The sequence below is a fragment of the Pinus tabuliformis genome, chromosome 6, assembly GCF_031772625.1.
Source record: "Pinus tabuliformis cultivar Carrire ecotype Pingquan chromosome 6, CPIR1, whole genome shotgun sequence".
NCBI lineage: Eukaryota > Viridiplantae > Streptophyta > Pinopsida > Pinales > Pinaceae > Pinus > Pinus tabuliformis.
Genome location: NC_142292.1, coordinates 664,912,141 through 664,937,112, shown reverse-complemented (window position 1 = coordinate 664,937,112; position 24,972 = coordinate 664,912,141). Strand labels below are relative to the sequence as shown.

At 32.3% G+C, this 24,972-nt stretch overlaps 1 protein-coding gene across 1 annotated transcript; it reads left to right on the top strand.

Annotated features, from left to right (window-relative positions):
• Positions 1–19,694: 19,694 nt before the first annotated feature.
• Positions 19,695–21,858, top strand: LOC149260361 (indole-3-acetate O-methyltransferase 1-like). The gene is made up of 4 exons (XM_089458474.1): positions 19,695–19,784; positions 19,947–20,393; positions 20,744–21,010; positions 21,413–21,858. The coding sequence occupies exons 1-4, from the start codon at positions 19,695–19,697 to the stop codon at positions 21,779–21,781; spliced, it is 1,173 nt and encodes a 390-aa protein (XP_089314600.1). The 3' UTR covers positions 21,782–21,858.
• Positions 21,859–24,972: the final 3,114 nt, after the last annotated feature.

The following is a 24,972-nucleotide window of genomic DNA, read 5'->3' as shown; positions in this document are numbered from 1 at the left end:
AAAGATATGATAGTTGGAAATTGGAAATAAAAAAGGGGGAAAAGCACCAAATTTGTAATTAAAAGCTCCAAATTTTTAAATATCATGCATCTTTGGATCAAATCCATAATTTTGGGGTAATCAAGGGTAGATGGCCATGAGGTTGAACATTGTTTAACTAGGTTAACGTCAAGCAACTCCAGGTGGATTTGGTCGTTATTAATCACATGAAAGATGGATGTCAAGTTGTGAATAGTTTAATGAACGTTTTCTGCCCCTCCATTGTCCAATAAAGAAATGACACATGCCAGTTAGACCCCATTTTTGGATGCCACGTGGAGCCCCTAGCACAAGTTATTTTCAGGTGGCACCCCTGATGTGGTCACTGCGGTGGCAAATCCAAATTGGACTTATGGCTTATAGTGACATGTGGCAGCTCAAGACTGGCCCAAAGATGATGACATGGTAGGCGATGATGATGTGGTATCTTGACATGATGCCATTAGCATGTTGAAACGAAATTTTTAATTGACCAATGAAGGAAAATTTTGGTGACATGTGGCACAACTTAGTGAGTGTCATGTTGTAATTGTGATGTAATGATGATGTCAGAATGAAGGTGACCATTGACCCCTAGGTCCAGGTCACATGGTATGATCTTTTGAAGGTTGTCCCCTTGACAAATTTAGACCCCCACTCGTGTATAAATATAGGTTGCATGACCTAAGGTTAAATGGAACTCGAAGGAGAGTGGAATAAAGTGTGAAGGATCTACCTTCATGGTTTGGATGAGGTAATGCAGTCCCTATGGTTGAAAGTTTGAAACTATTTTCCGTGTGGTTCTTTGATGTCTACGGAAGGCTTATGACTTGATTTGATTGAGAGTATTTGATGTGGGCTCTTTGTAGTGTGATTGACTCCTCATGAATCTATTTTGATGTGGCTCTTTGTGGTTCACGAAAGATTTATGAGTTGGTCTGATCAACAATTTTTGACATGGCTCTTTGTAGTTTACAAAAGGTTTATGACTTGGTCTGATCAATATTACTTGATGTATTTTGCGATAAGTCTATGAGGTGGTTCCTTGACCAACAATGTGCTTGACCTGGCTTCTTATGCTTGGATTGACACCTCATGACCCAAAGTATGACGTAATTGGCTCGACCCTCTAAGGTATGTGTTGTTTCCCTTTGTTGAAATGAATTTCCATCATAGTGCTTGAACAAGGACTTCAATAATAACATAATTGGTGAGGCATGTTGTTGCTCCACAGAAAGTCATGGGTTTGAAATTCGTTGGGCATGCCAAAATTTATATTTTATTTTTTCCCACAAAAGTTTCTTTTTTTGAACCAGTAACAAAATGAAAGCATGTGTTTTGTAGAACGACCACTGTAAAAAGTGAAATCTTAAGGAGCAAACCAAAATAGTGCAATTTGTAGAAAATTTAATATTTCTAATTATTATTAGAAATTGATGTGATATTTAAAAAATATTATTAATAAATAAATAAACCAATGTAGAACATAAATAAAATATTTAATATGTTAAGTTAAATAATATTGAAATGGATTTAAAAATATATTAATAACAAAAAAACATTTTAATGTGGATGTGATCTTTAGATGAAATATTCCTCGTTAACTATCTTATTCAGCGGCAACTCTATATGTAGCCATTGTGTAAATATATTCATTCGTTCTCATCCTATATTTTTTAATTAATATTGATTAAAAAAACAAAAATCTAAATAGCCTTCTCGATATGGCATTCTCCAGTTTTCAATGCTTGCAACCCTAGGGTTTCCATTCTTCGAGGCCTTTGTTCTTTCTAGGTTCTGTGTCCCCGCAGAAGTCATGACTTTATAAAGCCGCGCCAGTTTTAAGTTATGCTGGTCTTCTTAAGTTTTGACTGTTCTACTCGAGACTAGGGTTTCAATTTTTATCCAACCCTAGCCTCAGTTAATTCTGGGCTATGGCCCTTTGACTGAACTGTCAATCATTAATTGAAAGATTGCTTAAATTGTTTTAATGGCCTTCGGTCCTTTCAAATATGTATTTGTAATTCCTGTTATTTGAAACAACATGTTATTTCATTCATAAGGGACTCTTGTAATATAAAGACTCGTGGTTTATAGCTCTTGTGCTCAAAGCATACAATTACATAGTTGTAATGCACACAATCACGTTATTCTATAGTATGAGTCAGGTTTCCAATACCAATAGTGTTACATTGGTTGTATTTAGGATGTTGACTTTCTCTTCCAATAATTTAGAGTGTATTTGCATTATAATGAATTAACAGAGTTCTACCACCAATCTTTAAACGAATCTGTTAAAGGATTCCTATTGCACTATTCTTTCATTATACAAGTTTCTATGCAGTTATACTTTGATGCAACACTTATCTTTCCTTTTATAAGAAAGAGGCTAGTACAAATATAAAAGTATTTACATGGGTTGAATACATGGTAAATTATTGGAGGTGCTGTTATATACATTGCCTAACACAAACAACATTCACATTGATACAAACCTGAATATAATTCCGCCCACCCACCGCCTGCCAATTGAGCATTGCAACAAAGTTGATGGCGTTTTGACAACGTGAAAGACCTGTCAACGCTGGGAAGAGATTTGAGCAACATTACATTTGTTGACGATAGTTGTTCATCATATCACCTGCAACCCCAAAACGCCATTCTAGTAAATATGTGGGAAGGAGAGGACTTTGCGGGGACAACCATTTTCAAGATCCTGTCTTGTCTTAAAATTGCAAACTTTACCTGCACAGTTCCGTCGTGGATGTGAATGGCATGAAACTTTTGTGGATCAAACCCAAGCCTCATTCATTTCCCCGCCCCCAAAAACTACTCTGAGAAGCCTCATTGGTAACGTGGCGCTGGTAATTTTGAATCGACTTTTTAACTTTTTTTGTTCGATGGTTCGGTCTCCTTAACGCCTCAGCAATCGATCATGATCGATAATTTAAAATTTAAAAATAAAAGTCAACAACCCGGATTTTACTAGCATATTCTATTAAAATTTATCCTTCCATTGAGGTTGAACAAAGATGCCTATCGGAGAAAGTAAAAAAAAGGGTTAACAACCTTTGAAATAAATGTAAATATGCTTATCAAATAAATATAAATATAAATATGCGTAGGGGAGAAATTAAAAAATAAAAGTCAATAACCCTCGAAATAAATATGCTATCCGAGAAATTTAAAAATAAAAGTCAACAACCTCTCCTCCTCCATGTGAGGTTAAAATAAATATGCCTATTTTTCGGATAGAAGGTGAATGCTATTTTTCTTTTATCATTTACAATTGTTTTTAAATTTATAACCAATTAATTTCAATAATAGTATATTTATTAAAAAATTATTATAATTTTTTGGTAATATAAGATGTAAGAGTTTTGATACCTATGTTCACTTATTTATTGGTTATTTAATTTATATGATTATAGAATATAATTTTCTATAATCTAATTTTTATAAGTTTTTGTTTTTTTGGGTTATTTTTTTATTCAATTTTGTTTAAAATATAACATAAATTTGTTAGTCATAAATTTGTGTTATCTAGTTTGTATAATTTGCATAATGTGAATTTTTCATAGTTATTTCAGAGTATTAATCTATTTATAGATTAAAAAACAGATTCAAAATAATGAAAAATCAAAATTTTATTAAAAATTATATCACCATATTGTAACTAAAACAAACCAAAAGATAAATATTTAAAATTAACTTCAATACTTAAAATTAACTTCATGTGCTAACATAAATATGACATGCATATTGTTATGCCAAAAATATGATGCACATTTTTCAAAGCAATCAGTATATGTGTTATATTTGTATGTAGCAGTTTATTCTACAAATAATAAGACTAACACAAACTCCATTAATAAAGTAGTTGAAACACATAAATAGAAATCATTTTCTACCTTTTATAATTTATAGATTTGATATATTAATTTATGGATTAATATGTTAACGTGTAAATTAATAGATTATTAGTGTTTTATCATGTGTAAATTAATGTATTTTAATATATAACTTAATGCATTATTATAAAGTTAAAAAGTTTTAAATAATAATATAAAATTATTAATTATTATTAAACCTTATTAATAAACCCTACTCTTAAACCTTTTAAACCATCTAAATCAAATTAATAAATATGGTTAATATACATGAAGAGGTGGATATCATGGTTGACAGATGATCGGCCTGCATGGGGAGGATTAGTCAACCATAGTTGACTATGGTCAAATATGTTAAAGTTAGGGTTGAGGATGAATGACCATGCTTGTCCATATTTAACGATAGTTGACTATGATAGATTATGAATGACTATGGTTCACCACAGTTTCTCATGTTTGATCATGGTTGACCATGTTTCCCATAGTCAACTATAGTAAACAATAGTTAACCATAACCAACCACGTAAACCTACGTCAACCTAATAAACCTAGATAAACCTAAATGTAATAAACCTATGTCAACCAACTAAACCATGGTCAACCTAGCAAACATTTAAATGCTTATCAACGTGAAATATCAACATAGTATACCTAGTAAGCCTTGTAAACATAGTTAACCTAGTCAACCTTGTTAACCCACGTCAAACTAGGTGAATATAGTAAACCTAGGTCAGCCTAGCAAACTAGTTAAACCTTGTAAACCTAGGACAACCTAGTAAGCCTAGGTCAACCCAGTAAACCTAGAAAACCTAGATCAACCATGTAAACCTAGCATACCATGGCTAACCTGGTAAACATTACATATTCATCAACCCGATATATCAACCCTAATAAACCTAATATATCAATGTTAGTAAGCCCAATAAACCATGGTCAATCTAATAAACCATCGTCAACCTAGTAACTGTGATGTTGATTTTGTTTGCAAGAATGTAATCTTGATTTTTGTTCAATGATGGTCAACCTAGTAAACCATAGTAACTAGAACTACGAAAACTAGTAAACATTACATGTTTATCAACCTTAATAAACCTAATAAACTTGACATATCAACATTAGTAAACGTGATATATCAATACAATGAACCTAGTAAACCTAGGTCAAGTAAGTAAACATAATCAACCTAGTAAACCATGGTCAACATAACAAACCTAGTAAACCTAGTACATGTTACATATTCATAAAAATAATATATCAACCTTAGTAAATGTGATATATCAATATAGTAGACCTAGTAAACCCTATAAACCTAGAAAACTTAGGTCAACCTAATAAAACTAGTAAACCATGGTGAGCCTAGTAAACCTAGTAAATGTTACATGTTCATCAACCTAATATCAACATTAGTAAACATAGTAAACCCTGTAAGCCTAGTAAACCTAGGCCAACCTAGTAACCGTAAGTCAAACTAGCAAATTTAGTTAACCTAGTAAACCTTGGTCAACAGAACCTATGCCATATATGATTATGAAAGATATAGAAGATACTATTGGACTTACAAGATTAGGTTCATGAACAATCAAATAAGAAGTTGTGGAAGTAGTTCATTCCTATCAATATTCAAGCCCAATATAGAATGTTATAAATGTCACAATGAAGGACATACAACACGTGATTGTAGAATCAAAATAAGATGGTCCAAAGAAGAAGGTTTCTATACTAATACAAGGAAGATCACTAAACTATGGAGAAGAAACAAGGAAGATCCAAAGGTAGATCCGACCATTCAAATCTAATATATTGGTGAAGCATTCTTCAAGTATGAGAAATTTTGAGATTAAGATAGAACTTGAAGAAGTAAGAGAAGATCGAAGAAGCCCAAGCACAAGGGGAGCAACTATAAAAAAGAGCAACAGTTCTAGAGTGGATATTGGGGCACATATAATGGATTAGATATTTTTTTAGATGATTTGTTGATCATGTAGAGGTAATATCTCAGATATATAGTACATGTATGACTTCTAGCTCCTCACGGTAGGAGTTTGGTAGCAAGCAAGTACAGGGGAGTATGACTACAATATGACAAGTGTAACACCCTCCTCCCACATCTACCCAAGCAACCGGCCAGCCAGGGTAAACATGCGACAAGAGGCCACTATGATAAGATTCAACCTCCTTGGTGACTTTAAGGAAATGGAATCAATGGAACATCACATACAGTCATCCAACTTCATCCAAATAACCTTCAGGAGACAAGTTAGCCACTCAAACTGCCTATCCCTGGATCCCACTGTTGTTTGAGAGACTTAAGGGTAGGGTAATGCTCCCTAGACACTACCCATGCAAGTTAGTTTCAGGACTACACTCCCAGACACTGCCCAGGTGAGTTAGTCTCAACACTAGTGCTAGCATTCTGGGATTTGACCCACCTTTTTCGGTCCAGAGCCCGAGACACTACCCAGAATGGAATGATCACTTAGAATTAGTAAGGATGCAAGGAAACAATGATTCAAAAGAAATAATATGAACAAGATCATCACCATACCCCTACTAGCCATGACAAGAATTTCCTCAAACATATCTTCAACATGTAACCTATAGGTGTATATAACATAATTAAGTGTAGGGATCTCATACTTATTTGAGAATCACTATGAACCATTGTTCCCTCATGCCATTTGCTGCATTATCCTCCATTAACTCATAAACACATTATCCATTCATATACAAGTAAAAACATGTTGAGAGCCATACATAATTGTTGTCATGAAATGTGCATATAACCAGCATAATAGGAACATAAATACAATAAACATATTAGCCATCAAATCCATAAATACATTAGTGCCTTTACACATGAAAATCAAGGGAATGGATTTCTCATTAAGGAATGCAATGAACCAACTCGAGATGGGACTGCCACATTCCACCTGACCGTAGAATGGATGAGCCAAATCTCTCTTCAGCCATTCACCCTCATGCCATATTCCAAGCATGAATGTGGGATCTCATAGAACACATCAATCAAAACTCATCCAGGGCTTCCAATGGCCATCACCTCAAGCCATCAAAGAGTGATTCCACCTCACGACCGGACATCACCAAAACCATCATCAGATTGGTCTCCATCCAAGCCTTCTAGGGCTTCCAGAGCATTTTTCCAACAAAGGCTTCCAGAACTAGTAACTCAACCCACAGCTTATACAGGGCTTCCAAAGCATTTTTCCAACAAAGGCTTCCAGAACTAAACACTCAACCCATAACTTATACAAGGCTTCCAGAGCATTTGTCCAACCAAGGCTTCTAGGACTACTAACTCAATCCACTAAGGGCTTCCAGATTTTTTGTCCAACCAGGGATTCCAAGACTAGTAACTCAACCCAAGTTGTTACAGGGCTTCCAGAGCGTTTGTTCAACCAAGGGTTCCAGGACTAGTAACTCAACCCAAGCTATGGAAGCATGAGAACTAACCAAAAAAAAGCAATGAAAGTAAACCTACAATCACCATGGATATCGAGGAAATGACAAGGCTAGGCAATCCACTGCCAATCCCGACCATCCTCCATGCCAATGACAGATCATTAGCAAGAAACCACATGCATGTGCCATGCATTCCAAAACTAGTGAAGAAATCACACATGCAACTAGATACCTGCAAGCAAATCTGATGTGGTTGATGATGTCAATGCCCTCTTGTGCTTCCATGCTCTTCCTTTGCCTTCTTTCTCCAAGAATACAAGTATGCCACACCGTCTACGAGTGCTCCAAGAAAAATCTAAGTATCCAAGAATATGAGAGAGAGAGAGAGAGAGAGAGAATAATGAGAGAGCTCTAAAACTGAATTGATCAAGCCTTCACCACTGATCCTTAGAAGCCTTTTTATTAATGAGGTCTCTGTTTTCTTCATTTTCCATTATTTTCCTTCAATTTCCTCCTCACATGCAACCTGTGACCTTTCACCTTCTTTTTCTCCTAATTTCCATTATTTTCCTTCATTTTCCTCCTCACATGCAACCTGTGACTTTTCACCTCTTTTTTCTCCTAATTTCCATTATTTTCATAAATAAATGTGCCAAAATACCTTTTTGCCTCTTTAATGCCTTCGCCATTGCCTTAACCATAAACAACCAAATGAACACCCTCTAGGATGTCCTTCCCACCATTCAGCTTGGAATACGTGTCCCATCATCCGTGGTATTTATATTTTTCTACATGGAATTTTCACCAGGGTTGTTACAACAAGAGGTACATGTACACATAAAAAAGACTTCACATACCAAATTTTAAATATAGGGCCTTAATATAAAACCAAAAACTCCACTTGCACCCTTGTGCACCATGAATCCTATCCAAAAATTCTGTGTTGTAATCCTAACTGACCTTGACTAAGAGGAAATAACCTATAAATTTATTTATTTCTACCTAATTTTTTTTATTGGAATCTATAACTATAGCATGTTGTTCATGTTCCAACCTCCATATTACTCGCAAGAGTACTCATTTGAAGGGGATAAAGACAAAACAGTTATGATGGTTATACTTAAAAAAATATATACATGAAAAATGTAGGTTATGTTTAGCATGAAAAACACAGGTTATAAATTGTAAGCAAGGAAAATATATCATTTTCCAAATCACTCTTCAAGCATTACTTTAAATTGTCATAATTGGCTAGATATATTACTTAAGCATATTTATATGGTTGAAAATGAGTGTTGTATCAAAAGTTGTGTTATATCAAAAGTTATCTTCTACAAAGAGTAAGATGATTCTTCATTCTTGTACTATCAAGTGCATTTACTCAAGAAACTGTGATATAGATTATAATTAAGAGACATCACAACTAAAAATTTATAACTATGAAAATTTATTTAACAAATATGGCACAATAGCACTCTTATAAGTTGTAACAATATTGATACAACTCTTGTGAAAGGGGAAGTTTTGATGGTGGAGAAACTGAAAATTAACAACTTGAAGGTTTAAAATGTTTGTGGAATAACCTGTTCAAAGTTTTGATTAAACCCAACTTTTTAGACTTCTATGTGAGTCCATCTTCAGGGGAACGCCCAGATTCTTGAGAAGATTGGTGTGGAGTAGGGCAAGGAGAAAACAAGGATATGTATAATGATAGATGTGCGGGAATTATGGAGTCGGCTGGTGGAATATTTAATTATGATTCTTAATATAATCTATTAGGGTTATTTAAGAGATAAATTAATTCAATTAGGAAATAATTTATTTATGATATAATAATTTATTTATATTAATTTTATATGTGCCTAATATTTCTTTTTAATTGATTATTTATTAATAATTAATTATGATAAAGGTTGTAATCAAATCTTCTTAAATCATAATAGATCCCAGAGAACTTCACTTTGTAATAACTTGTATAATAAACATTTATGTTTTATGATTTAAGTTAAATTAATTAATCTAAGTTAATATTCTTAATACAACATATTAGGGTTATTTAAGAGATGGATTTAACTGAATTAGGGAGTGATTATTTTATTTTATGTTAATTTGGTAGGAGAATAATATTTCTTTTAATTTATTATTTATTAATTTTATGATTTCTTATTAACAAAACATTAATATATAATTATATATGATATGGGATGTACTCAATTATAAATTCTTATATCAAAACTATTATGTTTTATCTTATTTTTTTGTATTTAAACTATTTTATAATAACTTTTATCTTTAATTAATAATGTTAAATCTTTACAAGCTGAAATAATTAATCTAAGAGAATATGATAAAAATTTATAAGTTAATGTTAAAAAATATTAGATTAGTTGTTATGAATGGTTTGATTTATGAAGGGTTTCCAGGGATTAATAATGTTAAGGCTTTCATCATAGTTTATACTGTTCTTTCTTTTTTCAATTTCTATGGCCTCTTTAATTTTTCGCTTTAGGTAATGCCCTTCCTTGATGAAAAGTTTAGCTTATTCCAACATATGTAGTGTGAGGAGGAGAAAGCATGCCCTTCAAGAGCGAATTTACATGTTATGTTCCTAGATATGTCAGTTGTATGGTCCTTAAGCCTAACGTTTAACGATATGTTGGTTTCGCCAGTGTATTGTTTTCCACAAGACCAAGGAACTATGTACACCCCTTTTTGAAGTCTAGGGTTTATAGGGTCCTTAGCGGAGTCTACGATTTTCCTAATAGTGTTAAGGGGAGTGAATGCAATGCAAATGTTGTGTTTGTTTAAGATTGTTGAAATTTTATCAGTTGTTCCTTTTATGTAAGGTAAAGAGATTTAAGGAATGTCAAAGGTTTCCTTTACATTATTATTCTTTAGGGTTTGATGGATGGTTTTGTTAATGATGTTTCTATTATATCCGTTATGTTCAAAAACTTGTCGAAGGTGTTTTAATTCATGTTTTAGGTGCTCGGGGTCAGAAATTCTAGAGGCTCTTGTGGTTAGGGTTTCAAAGATTCCATATTTTTGCTTGGGATGGTGATGACAGTTAGCATGAAGGTATTTTTCTGTGTGGGTTTTCTTCCTATAAAAGTTGGAGCTAAGCTTCCCATATTTTTTGGATAAGAGGATGTCAAGAAAGGGTAATTGGTTATCTTTTTCTACTTCAATAGTGAATTTAATGTGATTTGAGAGACTATTAATGCGAGTTAAAAATTCTTCAAGCTTGTCCTTACCATGACTCCATTTTGCGAAGACATCATCGACAAATATTTTCTATTCTTTTGGGGAATAAGGAAAGGATTTGAGGGTTTTCTGTTCAAAAATTTCCATGTATATGTTTGCAATTATAGGAGATAGAGGTGAGCCCATTGCTACTCCATGAGTTTACGTATAAATTATACCTTTAAAGCTAAAATAAGATGACTTTAAGCAAGTTTTTAGGAGGTCTATAGTTTCACTATCAGTGATTGATTGCATAACGTCTAAGGCTTCATCCAATGGTATCATAGTGTATAAGGAAACAACGTCAAAACTTACCATCAGATATTCATATTTCATTTCAAGGTTTTTGGTCCATTGAACGAACGATGCATAGTCTTTAGTATAGGATGAAGTGTTACCAGCTAAGGGACATAATTTTCTGGGAAAGAGTTGAGCAAGGAGCTAGGTGGGTGAACCTATGGTATTAATTATGGGTCTTAATGGGATGCCTTCTTTATGAAATTTGGGAGAATCGTATATTCTAGGAGTGGTGGAGCTAGTAGGGGTGATTTTCTTCTTTGTAATAGTGTCTAAAGAAGAATATTTTATTTTCTTGGTGACATCCTTAAGATTTTTAGTGCTAGGGTCTTTATCTAAGATTTTGTAGCATCCACTATTATTTATGTGATCTTCCATTTTTTTGTCATAATCAGATCTGTTCATAATTATTGTTGCATTTCCTTTTTCTGCTTTTAAGATAATTATGTCTTTGTTCTTTTTTAGGTTATTTAGAGCTTTTTTTCTTCCTTAGTTATGTTGCATGATGGTGGTTTGGAATTTCTAAGAATATTAGAAATGTCCTGTCTAATTTCTTTGACTTCAGTTAGATTAAAATCCTTTAAGGCTACCTCTATGTTATTGGTTATCTCATCAAAGGGGATTTTATTAGGAGTGATGATGAATTTGGACCTTTATGAAGAATGGATTGGGAAGAATGGTCCAAAACTATGCTTGAAAGGTTGATGACAGTGGGTTTATTGAATCCTTCCATTTGAGAGATGGCTAGTGGATGATTTTTAAGTATTTTCGAATTTTCATTTTTATTGGGGTGGGTGTGATGGTTGGGAATGATGTTTTGAATAGCAGCAACATTCTGATATGGATTGATGATCTTTAGAGAGGTGGTGAATGTGCATGAATCGTTGGACCAAACTCGATTTGTGTTGATGTGATCAGGAATGGTTCCAGTCATATTGGTTAGCTACGCATCGGTGTTATGTGATTCCATCGACAATATTATCTTTTGATAGGGGGTGAATGTGCATGAAACCTGATTTACCCAGTCAATGTTAGAACCATTTTGGTGTGTTGTTTTTTTGGACAAAACTCAATTTGCGTTGATGTGATCAAGAGTGGTTCCAACCACACTACTTACCTGTGCGCTGGTGTTTTGTGATTACATAGTCGGGATTAAGACATTTTTGATGGCATAAGGAGAGTTATGGTTTATGCTGAGTCGGTTTGGGTCCAAAGTGGAGTCTTCATATTCCACTAGAGCGATTTATGAGATGATATGACTGCCAAGGATGTTGATATGTGAATCTGTGGTCGTTGTATTTGAGATATCAATAATGAGAGGGTTGTTAAGGATGGAGCTCGGTTTGTCCATCCTGGAGTTATGAAATTCTAAAAGGGTTATGGAATCAGAAACAGTGTTACTGTGTTCCATAACCCTTTCATAATTAGTGGATTCGAGGCATCCTTATTTCGACCTAAACTCTCAAATAATGAACACCATCCTGCAAACTAATAAGAATAGAATAAGAGTTAAGTGCATATTATGCATAGCCTTGATACTTTTAGTTGTTGCATGATGATTCATGTCTCAAAGAAGTGCAATCACCATGTGTACAATCATAGACGATACTATAGGGTAATTGAGTTAACACTAAAGGGCTTGCACTTGGGTTGAGCACACACCATTGCCTAGGAAAATATTTAACACGATTAGAAGAAACCAATGTTATATTATGTCCTTGTCTTGACAAATTGATTGCATATTTGGGCATCCCATCATACTGGGAAATGCCCCAATGCCTTTCAAATTTACATCAACATGGTGAAATACTTTTTGCATCTTCATCAACATGACTAAATAGATAAATTACAAAATTTACATGTCATATTAGTATACCTTAACCGTTTGTTATATGATTCATAAGATTCTAATTAAAGCACTATGCATAATTGATGTTTCCATTCTTATCACCATCTATAAGTCAACCAACTTCCCCCACAATGATAAGAAAAGTAGGGACCCTTGACTTCTTTAGATCTTGAAGCAGTAAGAGCCGCATCAAACAAATTTGTATAATGGATATTTTCCTTAATAAATGGTTAGCCAATACCATCAAGAAAGACAAACTACACAAGACATTTTTCATTACTGTATAAACTTAGAAAGAGGTAGATATTAACTATAAAATATCCACCATTGTTAGCTAAAAGCTAACAAATTTGTATCATGAGACATCGCAGGCTTCAACTCAACATTGTTTCCTGTATGCCATTGCATATGGAATATAAAGGAAATCTCAAATTGGAAAGGAACAAGTTCCTATATATGTCATGAGTGGTCAAGTATGCCATGAAAATATGATACCAAGATAAATATAGAAAAACAATTATGACATGGAGAATTATCCTCTAACCTAAGGCCATGATATTTAACTTTGTTGTACTAAACTATTAAGACAAAAATGAATTGAGAATAATATTGTAGATTAATACTAATGTATTAGAGATAGAAATTTTGAATGGGAATAGTGATGACAAATTTTGAAGTGCACTATTTGGGTGTAAGGAATACTACACTTTTGTGGTAAATCAACTTAAGCATCATTTTACTTGAGATTTCTTTCTCAAATAAATACTTGGCTAGGTTTTCACTTTTTGTAAATATTCTTACCAAATTCTTCATAGGATGAGATTGAACCAAACTAGAACAAAATTTACTCAATCACCATACACATTGTAAATATATTCCTTCTATTTGTAATTTTTTCATTTTAGCCTATTCATTTATTCTATCCACTAATTTCTAGTAGTTGACACACACACTGGGGCTCCAGTTTTGGGGGTTGGCCACAATGCGCTAAAAAACTTGTAGAGATTTCCTAGTGCTAGGAAGTTGGATAGTGTGTTCGTTGGGTTACAGATTTATTTGGTTAATCTTTGAAGAGAAGAGAAAGGAAAGCAACTTTAAAATTGGGTGAGGACCTTACGAATCCCAATGATCTTACTCTTATCTAAGTTTAAATTTAGATTTTATACACTAAAAAGGAAAATAATATTTGCAATATAGTTTATGTATACTTTTTAAATAAATATATTGTATAAATGAAAATGATAGAATTATGTGTTTAAAAATATATATATATATATATATATATATATATATATATATATATATATATATATATATATATAGATATATATATATATATATATATATAACCATTTTTAAAATGTATTATAGGCATAGTTTTTAAGGTTGTTTAATTGCCAAGACACATTCTACAACCCACTACGAGGAATTTGTGTAATTTTTTTTGTGCTCAACCTAGAATTGACACATTTTATTTTTAAAAAAATAAAATGTTATTCGAAGAAACAAAATAATGTCTACTCCAATATACATGTTTGATTAGTTTTAATTAAAGGTAGTATAAAACATTAACATTAATATTATAATTATGAGGAGATGTGGTAAATATATTTTATTTTTACTCTAAGTCATAAACAAAATATCTTGATGTTAATATGAAGTAACATAATTTTATAGCAACTTTAAAAAAAGATAAAGTAATTAAAATTTAAAAAAATCTTATATTTTCACGAGAGATTTATAATTTTTAAAAATGTTTCACTATAAAACTTAAATAAAATATTTGAATATTCATAATAACTAATTTCTCCCCACAAATATATATTTTAAAACATAATTATAATAATATATTTTAATATTGAAAGGGAAAAAGTAATTGAAAGTTTCAAAAATTAATTGTATTTTCAAACTTTTGTGGTTGGAGTCCTCAGCTTCCTCTATCCAAAGGGAATAAAAAATAAAAAGTAAAAAAATAAATTAATTGCATTTTTCAAGCTTCTGTGATTGGAGTCGTTTAAAAGAAGATCCACATATGTGACATATTCAACAATAAATCTCACATGCGTGAATCTTCCTCTATAACTAGAAAAAATTAATTATTTCATAGTAAAAAATAATATATAATTCATTTAATTATTAATAGAAAATTAATATGAGACATTTAAAAAATATTATTGTTAACAAAAATCAATATAAAGAATAAATAAAATATTTTAATATATAATGTAAAGTTATATTGATATGAATTTAAAAATATATTAATTAAAAAACAAAAAGGACATTTTAATTTCGACAATGTAATCTAGAGATAAAATATTTGGATGACAAAGTAAAATATTTTAATATTAATTATGTCTATTATTTATAGTTTAAAAAAATATGATTAAAATATTTCAAATTGTTTTATTATTATACATATTGGTTCTTTGCAAGGTGTATTCTTTAGTGGCAAGTTTAAATTGTGTCTCCTACACAATCTAAGTGCTCAAGATTATACATTTTGGTTGGTTGTAAGGTGTATATTTCAGTTGCAAGTTTAAATTGTGTGTTCTACACAATAATTGCTCAAGAAAATTTTCAAGATTAAATCCATTTATATATTAAAAAATACTATTTAAACACTAAAAAATTATACAATCCTAAGTGCTCAAGGAAATTTTCAGGATTAAATCCATTTATGTATTAAAAAATATTATTTAAACACTAAAAAAATACACATACCTAGTGTGTGTCTCTATGTATACATATATGTATAGAAAGATATCTAACCATACATCTATCACACATCAAGAGCAATCAAATTTCTAAAAATACAAATTTTTTTTTCAAATTTTACACTTCATAAAATTTGATTCTCTAAACACTTTTATATTAATAATTAAAATGAATCTATAATAATTTTAATAATAATAATATAATGTGTAATTTTTTCGATGTATTGTATTAAAAAATAAAAATAAGTAACACGCTGTATTGTATTAAAAAATAAAAATAAGTTAATCTTATATGAAAAAATATCTGAAATCTAATATCTTAATTATAGGATTATTTAATTAAAAGAATTATATATAATAAAATATATAAAATTAACATATAATCAAAATAATTCAAATCATTATTAAAATTAGTTTATATATGATGAAAATAATTAAAAATAAAATAATTAATTACATTTTATGACGTGAAATGCCACCTATAAACTTTTTTTTTAGAAGAGAAAGCTGTATAGTATTATATTATAATCTAAAAGGATTTGTATATACATATAATAGCTAGACTATATCCCAGAGATAGTCTACTAATCAAAAAATATTTTCAGTATTTACATTTTTTTGATCATATTCAAGTATGTGGTCTATATAGAGATCATATCATCTTTAGGAAATATTCCAAACATTTTCAAAAATATGGAAACACCTAGCCAAAGGACTTTTTATTCCAGAAAATAGGAGCATGAAGGGTACCAGATTTTTGCCCAATTTAAATACCTGGCATTGAGAAGGGCTGAATGATGTGTGTGGAGGATGCTGTAGAGATACTTACCATATGCAGACTGCATACCCTTCTTTGATAGTTCATCTGCTTGCTCATTTTGCGTCTGCTTAATATGTGTGATAGGGAATAATGAAGGCTTCCAGAGAGAAGTAACACTGCCCAGCCATCCAGAAAAGTTGTCATTTTTTATAGTTTGATTTCCCTTCACGTGTTCTATGATTATTTCGGAGTCACCGTATATATTGATAGGGCCAATGTCCATGAATATGTAGAAAAGAAGCAGACTATGTAGAGCCATGGCCTCAGCTTTGTTATTGGTTCCATTGCCACCATTCCAAAACATGAAGTATTGAAGCTCATTTGATATACCAATATAAACGCCACATGCACATTTGCCTTCTTTTGCTGCACCATCAAAGTGTGCCCGTGGGAAGAAAAGCTGTTGTGAATCTGAGACTGTATTTTGATGCTTCATCTGTTGAGGAATGTTTGGGAGTATCGAAAAGTAGAAGGGGATAATCTTATCAAATATATGCCCAAATTCCTCCTTGCTGTTTTGAAAAATCCTGTTGTTTCTCCACTTCCATATGAACCAGATGACAATTAGTGGAATGGGACGCCAAATTATTTTCTGTGAACCCCACCATTCATATGCATCTGTTATGGAGGGATGTGAAATTTCAGGAAAACCAAAATAAGAGGCCATTCGCTTCCATAAATTCTGAGTTAGTGGACATTTTAGAAATATGTGCATGTTATCTTCTGCATCGGATAGGCAGATTATGCATATGGCTGGTCCATGCCAGCTCCTTTTCTGTAAATTTGCCCATGTGAGATTTTTGTTGTGGTAAACTAACCATGAAAACAGTATTATTTTTAGAGGACAGCCAGCCTTCCATAAAGAGTATGGAAAAAGTTTCTGGGAGGTTTCTCTTCGCTGTTCAATCATGGAGAGATATATATCTCTCACTAACACATTGGATCGACCTTTCTTTACCTGCCAAACAATGCTATCACTGTCCTCTGTTTTGTAAATCCCAACATTTTTCATAGTCCATATAATCTTGTTCCATTGGGCAGCCATTGTTCCCTCCAGGCCCAGCTCTCTATTCGATTTCCATTGAGGAATAGCTTCCTTCCATTCTTTTATTACTTGTGCCCAGTAGAAGAGTCCTTTTTGGTGAAGGATCGAGAGAAGTTGTGGAGCGATTGGGGGATCCATCTCTACCCCCATGATAGCATCAAATCCGATAAGTATGTTGTTTCCTGTGTGTAATTTCCATATTATATTCTTGTAGAAGAAAGGGAGGACCTTTTGAAAACTTCTCCAAATCGTCGATCCTTGAGAGGGCCACATAAATCTGTTCCTGTACCAATAATAGACATCTTTATTCCCAAGATATTTCATTCTGATAGCTTGACTCCATAAACTTTTCCCAAAAACCGCTCTCCATAAAGATTTGCATAATAGTGCCAAGCCAAAGAGACGTAGATTCATTAAGCCCCAACCCCCCATTTTTTTTGGGAGGGAGATTTTTTCCAGTTTTGTAAGATGGTATTTCCTCTTATCCTTGCATCCTCCCCAGATAAAGGTTGCCATTAAACTGTTTAATTTTTTAATGGTAGTTGAAGGAATGTAAAACAGATGTGCCCAATAAACAGAAATCTGTGCAAGAACCGACTGTGAGAGTATCATTCTGCCAGCTAAAGATAAACATTTAAATTCCCACCCTGATATTCTCTTGTAAAATTTGTTAATGATCCATGACCAGTCAGAAATGTTGTAACCCATGGGCTTAAGATGGTATCCCAAGTATTTGATACCCTCTTTGATGGAAACTGCCTGAATGTTATATAACTGAGATATATATTCCATCTCGTCCATATTAACCTTACCGAAGTGGAAGGAGGATTTCCCTTCGTTGATATATAAGCCTGTGGCCCTTTGAAATGATTTTAATATCTCATGCATGATATGCCAAGATTGTCTACAAAGCATAGCAAACACTAGAACATCATCCACGAAAAGGTTGTGTGAAAGAGTTACCTCTGGATATGGAGAGTGGGTCGATATTTCCCGCGATGAAGACTAATGGTATCCATGACCAGAATGAATAAGAGGGGAGACAGGGAGCATCCTTGACGAAGACCTCTTTCAGCCGAGAAAAAGGATGTGGGATATCCATTTATGAGAATGACAAAGTTGATTCCTTCCACACATGCCATGATCCATTTAGTGCACAGGTAGTTTAGCCCGATTTTAATAAGTAAACATCTCAGATAGCTCCAATCTAAGCGTCGTAGGCTTTTTTAAGATCAATTTTAAGGATGGTGGCTCCAATATTTTTAGTTTGCACTGAATGTAAAGCTTCCTGAGCGATAGCCACTGCTTCTAATATGTTCCTGCCACTTAAAAACCCATGCTGTTCTTTTGAGATATGAGTTGATAGATTGCCGCGGATTCTCTCAGCTATAAACCTTACAAACGACGAATCTTTATTTGTACCAACAGTGTGAAAACGGCGACGTTTGCAGCGATTTAGACGTGTCACCAACTACTACAAGGCAAAATGACAACCTTAACAATAATTTTCTGAACGTCTTCTATTTATGATAATAGATGCTTTAGATTTTTATTTTATTTTTAAATGTTGGATTAATTTTGTCTATAGATTTAAAATTTTATAAGGATATTAAGTTTATATATATTTTTAAATAACAATAAATCATACTCTCGTCTAAAATAATCATATGATATTGCGTGGCAGTGAATACTTTTAACAAATCTAATCCTATGATACTACGTGGCAGTGACTACTTTTAACAAATCTTGCACACATCGATTTCACTACATTGGACATATTCGGACTTTAACACGCATGGATTTATCTGCCTATTATGATACGTGTAAACATTTTATATTAATTTTATTAAATAATTATTTATAAACTGTTATAAATTGATAAATGTTTTTAGATTCCAAATTGTTGATTTTAGAAATATTTTGAAATTGGCTGGAATAAAACAAATAAAAAACCTCACACCTGCCCAACAAATTTCGAAATATTTTAAAATAAGAATGTTAATTATTTATAAATTGATATTGTTTATAAATAGATAATGTTTATAGATTTATTTTGATTGGTAAGTGTTGATTGCAGAAATATTTTGAAATAAGATGAAATAAAACAAATAGGAAATCGTCAGCCAGCCCATCTAATTTCCAATTTCGAAATATTTTCAGAATCAAGAATCAAATTGGAAATTTTTTCAAAATCAACAACTAAATTTAAGATGTTTTTGTGCTCCAATTGTCAATGAAATGGACTAATCCATGTCCTATGCACTGAACACCAGACTATTTTTGAAATGACGTTTCGTGTTCGAATCACAACAACTCAATAGTCTCCTGGGGTGCTATAAGTATTCATACTTCAACTTGCTAACCTTCACATGCATTCAGCTTTCAGCGTCGAGAGATAATGGAGGGTGGAAACGGGGATTCGAGGTATGTGGTGTGCATGAAGGGTGGAAACGGGGATTCGAGCTATGTCAACAATTCATCTGTCCAGGTAATCCCATTAATCGGAGCTCGCAATCTTATAATTAGAAATATTAATATTTCTAATGGACTAATTCATTCTGTCTGGCAAAGCATTTATGTTCTATCCAGTAAAACATTAATCCACCCAAAAGAATCCACTAATCCACTCATTGCAATGATGGTTGTGCAGTTAAATATGGCTATGGCCATGAAGCCCGTTCTGGAGCATTCGATCTACGAGAACGTGACATCTGTCATGGGAATGAGGGAGGTAGATAACGTATTTCGTATTGCAGATTTGGGGTGCGCAACGGGGATCAATACTCTGCTCGCAGTAGACACCATCGTGAATGCTGTGAAATTAACTTTCATTCGGCATTCCATGGACGTGCCGGAATTCCAGGTGCACTTCGCCGATCTCCCGTCAAATGATTTCAATACATTATTTCGAACGTTGCTTCCACTGAAAGGCGGCGCAGATGGAATAACAGCAGCAGAGCACAATGAAGAAGATAAGCCTCCAGCGACTAGATGTTACTTCGCATCAGCGGTGTCGGGATCGCATTACGGACGCCTTTTCCCAAAGCAAACCCTCCATTTCTGCCACTCCTCCGCTAGCCTGCACTGGCTCTCTCGAGTGAGTGAGGGACACATTCAATTTTATGAGTATTTTATTGATAAGGGTTAAAATTGTTGAATCTCAGATTTTGGAATATTTAAGAATCAGATGATTTTAATGATCTGATATTCCCTGGACTAGATATTTAGATTGGTTTGCTATATATTTAACTTTTAAAGTAGCACTTTTATAAGTGATTCTACTTTTTTTGATAGATGAAACAGTAGACCTGGTCATCTATCCTTATAACAGTTTTCCACATGGTTTTCTGTATCTGCATAATGTGGTTTTCGGATAATAAAATCATGCCTTGAAAAAAAAACTATTCATGCGATTAAACATGACATACTAATGGATTTCAATTTCAGGTTCCTGCTGACGTTGAGCACAGAAATTCTGTTGCTTGGAACGAGGGTCATGTGTATATATCCAGTGATACAGTGGCCGATGCGTATCTCAACCAATTCAGACATGACTTGGCATCATTTTTAGAAGCCCGAGCACAGGAAATTGTTCCCGGAGGATGTATGTTCATAGCGTTCCCGGCTCGTAATTCTGGCGACATAAAGCAACAAAGCGGGTTAGGAGCTTATGCTCGTCACCTGGAAGCAACATTTCAGGAGCTGGTGAAAGAGGTAAAATAGATAAATCGATACATTATCTCAGAATTACATTTGGATATTTAAACATAAAATTTATTTGGGCATCTGTGTTGAGTGACAAAGTTATTATAGATTGATATAAAGTCATTTTATAGATTGATTTATTTAAGAGCGCAAGAACGTTACTTATTAATGTGATGATTGATTTTAGAGCTCAAGAAAGTTACTTTATTACTATGATATTTAAATTTAAATTTAAATTTAAATTTGAGTGATAAAAATAACAAAGGATGATAAAAATTATTTTTTCCAACCATCCAAACTAACTTCAATTTTGACTTTTACATTTAAATATATTTGTTCGATTTGGATTAACAGGGTTTGACTTCAATTGACTTTTACATTTAAATATATTTGTTCGATTTGGACTAACAGGGTTTGATTGAAAAAGATAAATTGGACACTTTCAACCTTCCTTTCTACTGTGCAAGTGTGGAGGAGGTGCAGAGCATCGTGGAGGCGGAGCAGTCCTTCGAAATAGAGAACATGAGGCTTCTCACTGGTTTTCCTTTGCATCCATTGGTGGAGGTTAGAGAAGGGGAAGAGGAGAGGTTTGGGAGAAAAGTAAGTAACTTTTACAGAGCCGCGTTTGAGAATATTGTGGGAACTCACTTGGGGTCGGATGAACATCTGGTTGATGAATTTTTCAAGAGGATTGCAATGAGAGCGGCTGCTAAATATGAAGAGTTCGTCCCCAGTAACATGGACCTGGTTGTTGCTGTTCTCATTCGCAAAAGAGCTTGATTCACTCTTTCGGTTATCTTTGCATGCAGGCTTTATTATAATAAGAGCAGATTAAAAAACCATCCGTTTTGGTCTGATATTTTCAAGGAAACAATATTATTATTATTTTATTATAAGGAAGTCTCTTGTAGCTATTTGTCCTATTTCAGTTTCTTCACGTTAAGAAATATTATGGAGAGAAGGTGAATACTATTTTTCAGTTTCCTCATTAAGAAATATTATGATCAGAAGGTGAATGATATTTTATTTCATTATATGTAATTTTTTAAAATGTATATGGTTAATAGATTACCTTTTTTATGATATTTTTTTATTAAAAATATTATTTTAATTTTTTTTTAGTAATATAAGAAGTATTTTAATATTTATGTTTAGTTATTTAATGGTCATGGATTGAAAATGAGACACAAACAAAGATTGGCGTCCTTCGTACTGATAATGGATTAAGTGTATTCTAGTAATGATTTTCAATTTTATCTTAAACAAAAGGTTTAGCTGAGAGGAGGAATATGACATTGTTGAGTATGGTTCATTCCATGATGTTTTTTAAGAATGTAAAACTAATGTTTTTGAGTGAAGTTGTTGTGTTTATAGTCTATGTGAAGAACAGATGTCTATCACATGCTATTTAAAATAAGTCTTTTTATGAAATGTGTTATGGCCACACCCCCTCCATCTAGCACCTCGGGGTTTTTGGGTCCATCAGCTATGCCTGGAAAGTGTCCATCCCGATGAGATTGGAAATATTGGTACCAAGACAAAATTAAAGAAGGGAATGATATGGTCATGCCAAGCAAAAAAAAATATAATGTAAATTTTAAAGTATAAAGTTTATCTCAAACATATACATAATAATGATAATCTAAAACTGTGACATTGTTTCCCTCTATTGGAACTACCCTACATTCATCTAACTAGAACTGGATCATTAATTTTAATAATAGTTCTCTTCGCTGCTGCAAATTTATTTCTTGAAATTCATATCTGATATTTTTTTGTTATTGTAGTTTTAATATATTGTTGGTTGTCCTTTCAACTCAAGAAATTCCAAAAATGGGTATGCAACAAATTAAAATTCCAATTGTTGGTGTGAGTTTGCTTCAGCCGCCATTTCTTTAGTAATATTGTCTAGTAGAAACCCAAACTTTAAATGCACGAAGCTACAGAGGAAATAGAAAATTTTAAACTATATTTTTAATTTATATATAACTTTTCTCCTAAACTTTTATGGCCATCCGCATCCACCATCTTATTTGCAGTGTTCCTGAATTTTTTTAGATTAACTCTTTTAGAGTAAAGGAGCCATGTTCGAGTGTGTGTGGTATATTTCTACAATTTTTCCTGCAAGTTTGGAATTTAAAAGGATCTTCATATTTTTGATAGATTTGATTTCTTTTTGCGGTGTTTAATAAATTTTAATTCTAAATTAGTTTAAAAAGACTTGATTTTTCTATATAATGAATCTAATTAAATTGAATGGTTTATTGAATATAATTGTAATTACTTAAATTATTATTAATATTAAATACTTATTTTTTCAAGTAATAATTATTTGATCAATCATTATGATTTAACATTAATTATTTATAAGTAATTTGTATTTATTTAATCATTATTCAATAATTATTTTGTCCTGTTTAACCATTATTTTTTATTCTACTACAATACTCTAAAATGCATGACAAGTTTATTTCAATATTCTCTTACTTGTAATATATCTTGCAAAAGTATGAAAGAGAATATATCAAACAACAATCTAATTTCTATATGTCATAAGGTCCATAGACCCATAACACAACTTAAATTTATTTACATCTAATGATTTCATCAATTCATCTACAATATTCAAAGAAATCTTAACTTTCTCTAATACTACTTTGTCTTTATAAAAATTATATAAATATTAACACAATGCATAGTCATCAAGACATTGACATAAAAGAAAAATATTTATTACATCACAAAGAGACCATGAAAGAAAAAATAAAGTAATATGACACATAAATTATCTTGCTAAAACGATCTCGGTTTTGACACATTAATATTCTAATGCTAATATTCTAGTATTCAATCCTTATTATTAATAATTATTGTGTGATGTTAATATAATACAAAAATCAAATAAATAAATAAAATCTTGCAAACATGTTATCAAAGATTTATTCTTAATTTTTTTAACTTCCTTCATGGCCACCTGTCATCGCTATGTCCTTTTGGATTATATGTTAGATGATTGGAGGATGTTCAACTATTTGATCATCCGAAGTGAAGGTAGTTGGAAAGAAAGTTGAAGGTAGTTGGAAGGAAATGTCATTCTTGAAGCAATTTTCTTTTGGATTATATGTTAGATGATTGGAGGATGTTCAACTATTTGATCATCCGAAGTGAAGGTAGTTGGAAAGAAAGTTGAAGGTAGTTGGAAGGAAATGTCATTCTTGAAGCAATTTTCTTTCAGAAAGTTAGACCTTTATAGGAATTTTGTTCGTAGTTTTAATGTGTTGTTGGTTGTCTTCATTGAACAATAAACCTGTCGGAGGCACAAGTAAATATTTTCTCTTCTCTGCTACAAATTTGTTTCTTGAAATTCAAATCTACTATCTTTTTATTGTTGAAAATGACATACTTATATTATTTTTTACTCCATCTTGGATGAATGGAGAGTAGAGGTTCTTGAAGCGTAAATTGATGGGCTAGAAGTGATTGGATCTGCATGTAATTTTAGAGGTTGGGTAGGCATGGCACTTGCAATCAAGGCAGACATGAAGGAGACCCTTGATGTGGTACCATGGATGTTCAATGTTAGCACATTTGTTGGGATTATTATGGTTAACAAAGGTCTCATGGCTCAATATAGTTTCAGGTTTGGCCATTCTCTTGTCCGGTAAATCTCGTACCATTTAATATTATCATATTGAAGCATTTCTAATTTCAGAGTTTATTGATATTTATACTATGGCTAGATGACTTGGTTTGATTTTTTACTTGCTTTATGTACAAAGCATTAAGCTCGAAACCTTTTCTTTTATGCTAAATTCTGATATATATATATATATATATATATATATATATATATATATATATATATATAGATACATACATTTTTTTCGAGAGAGGGAGTTTGAGTGCTTTGCATTTATTTCTATTGTAGGTCACAAGACTACTCACAATTGGGGGAATGTGAAGAATATGTG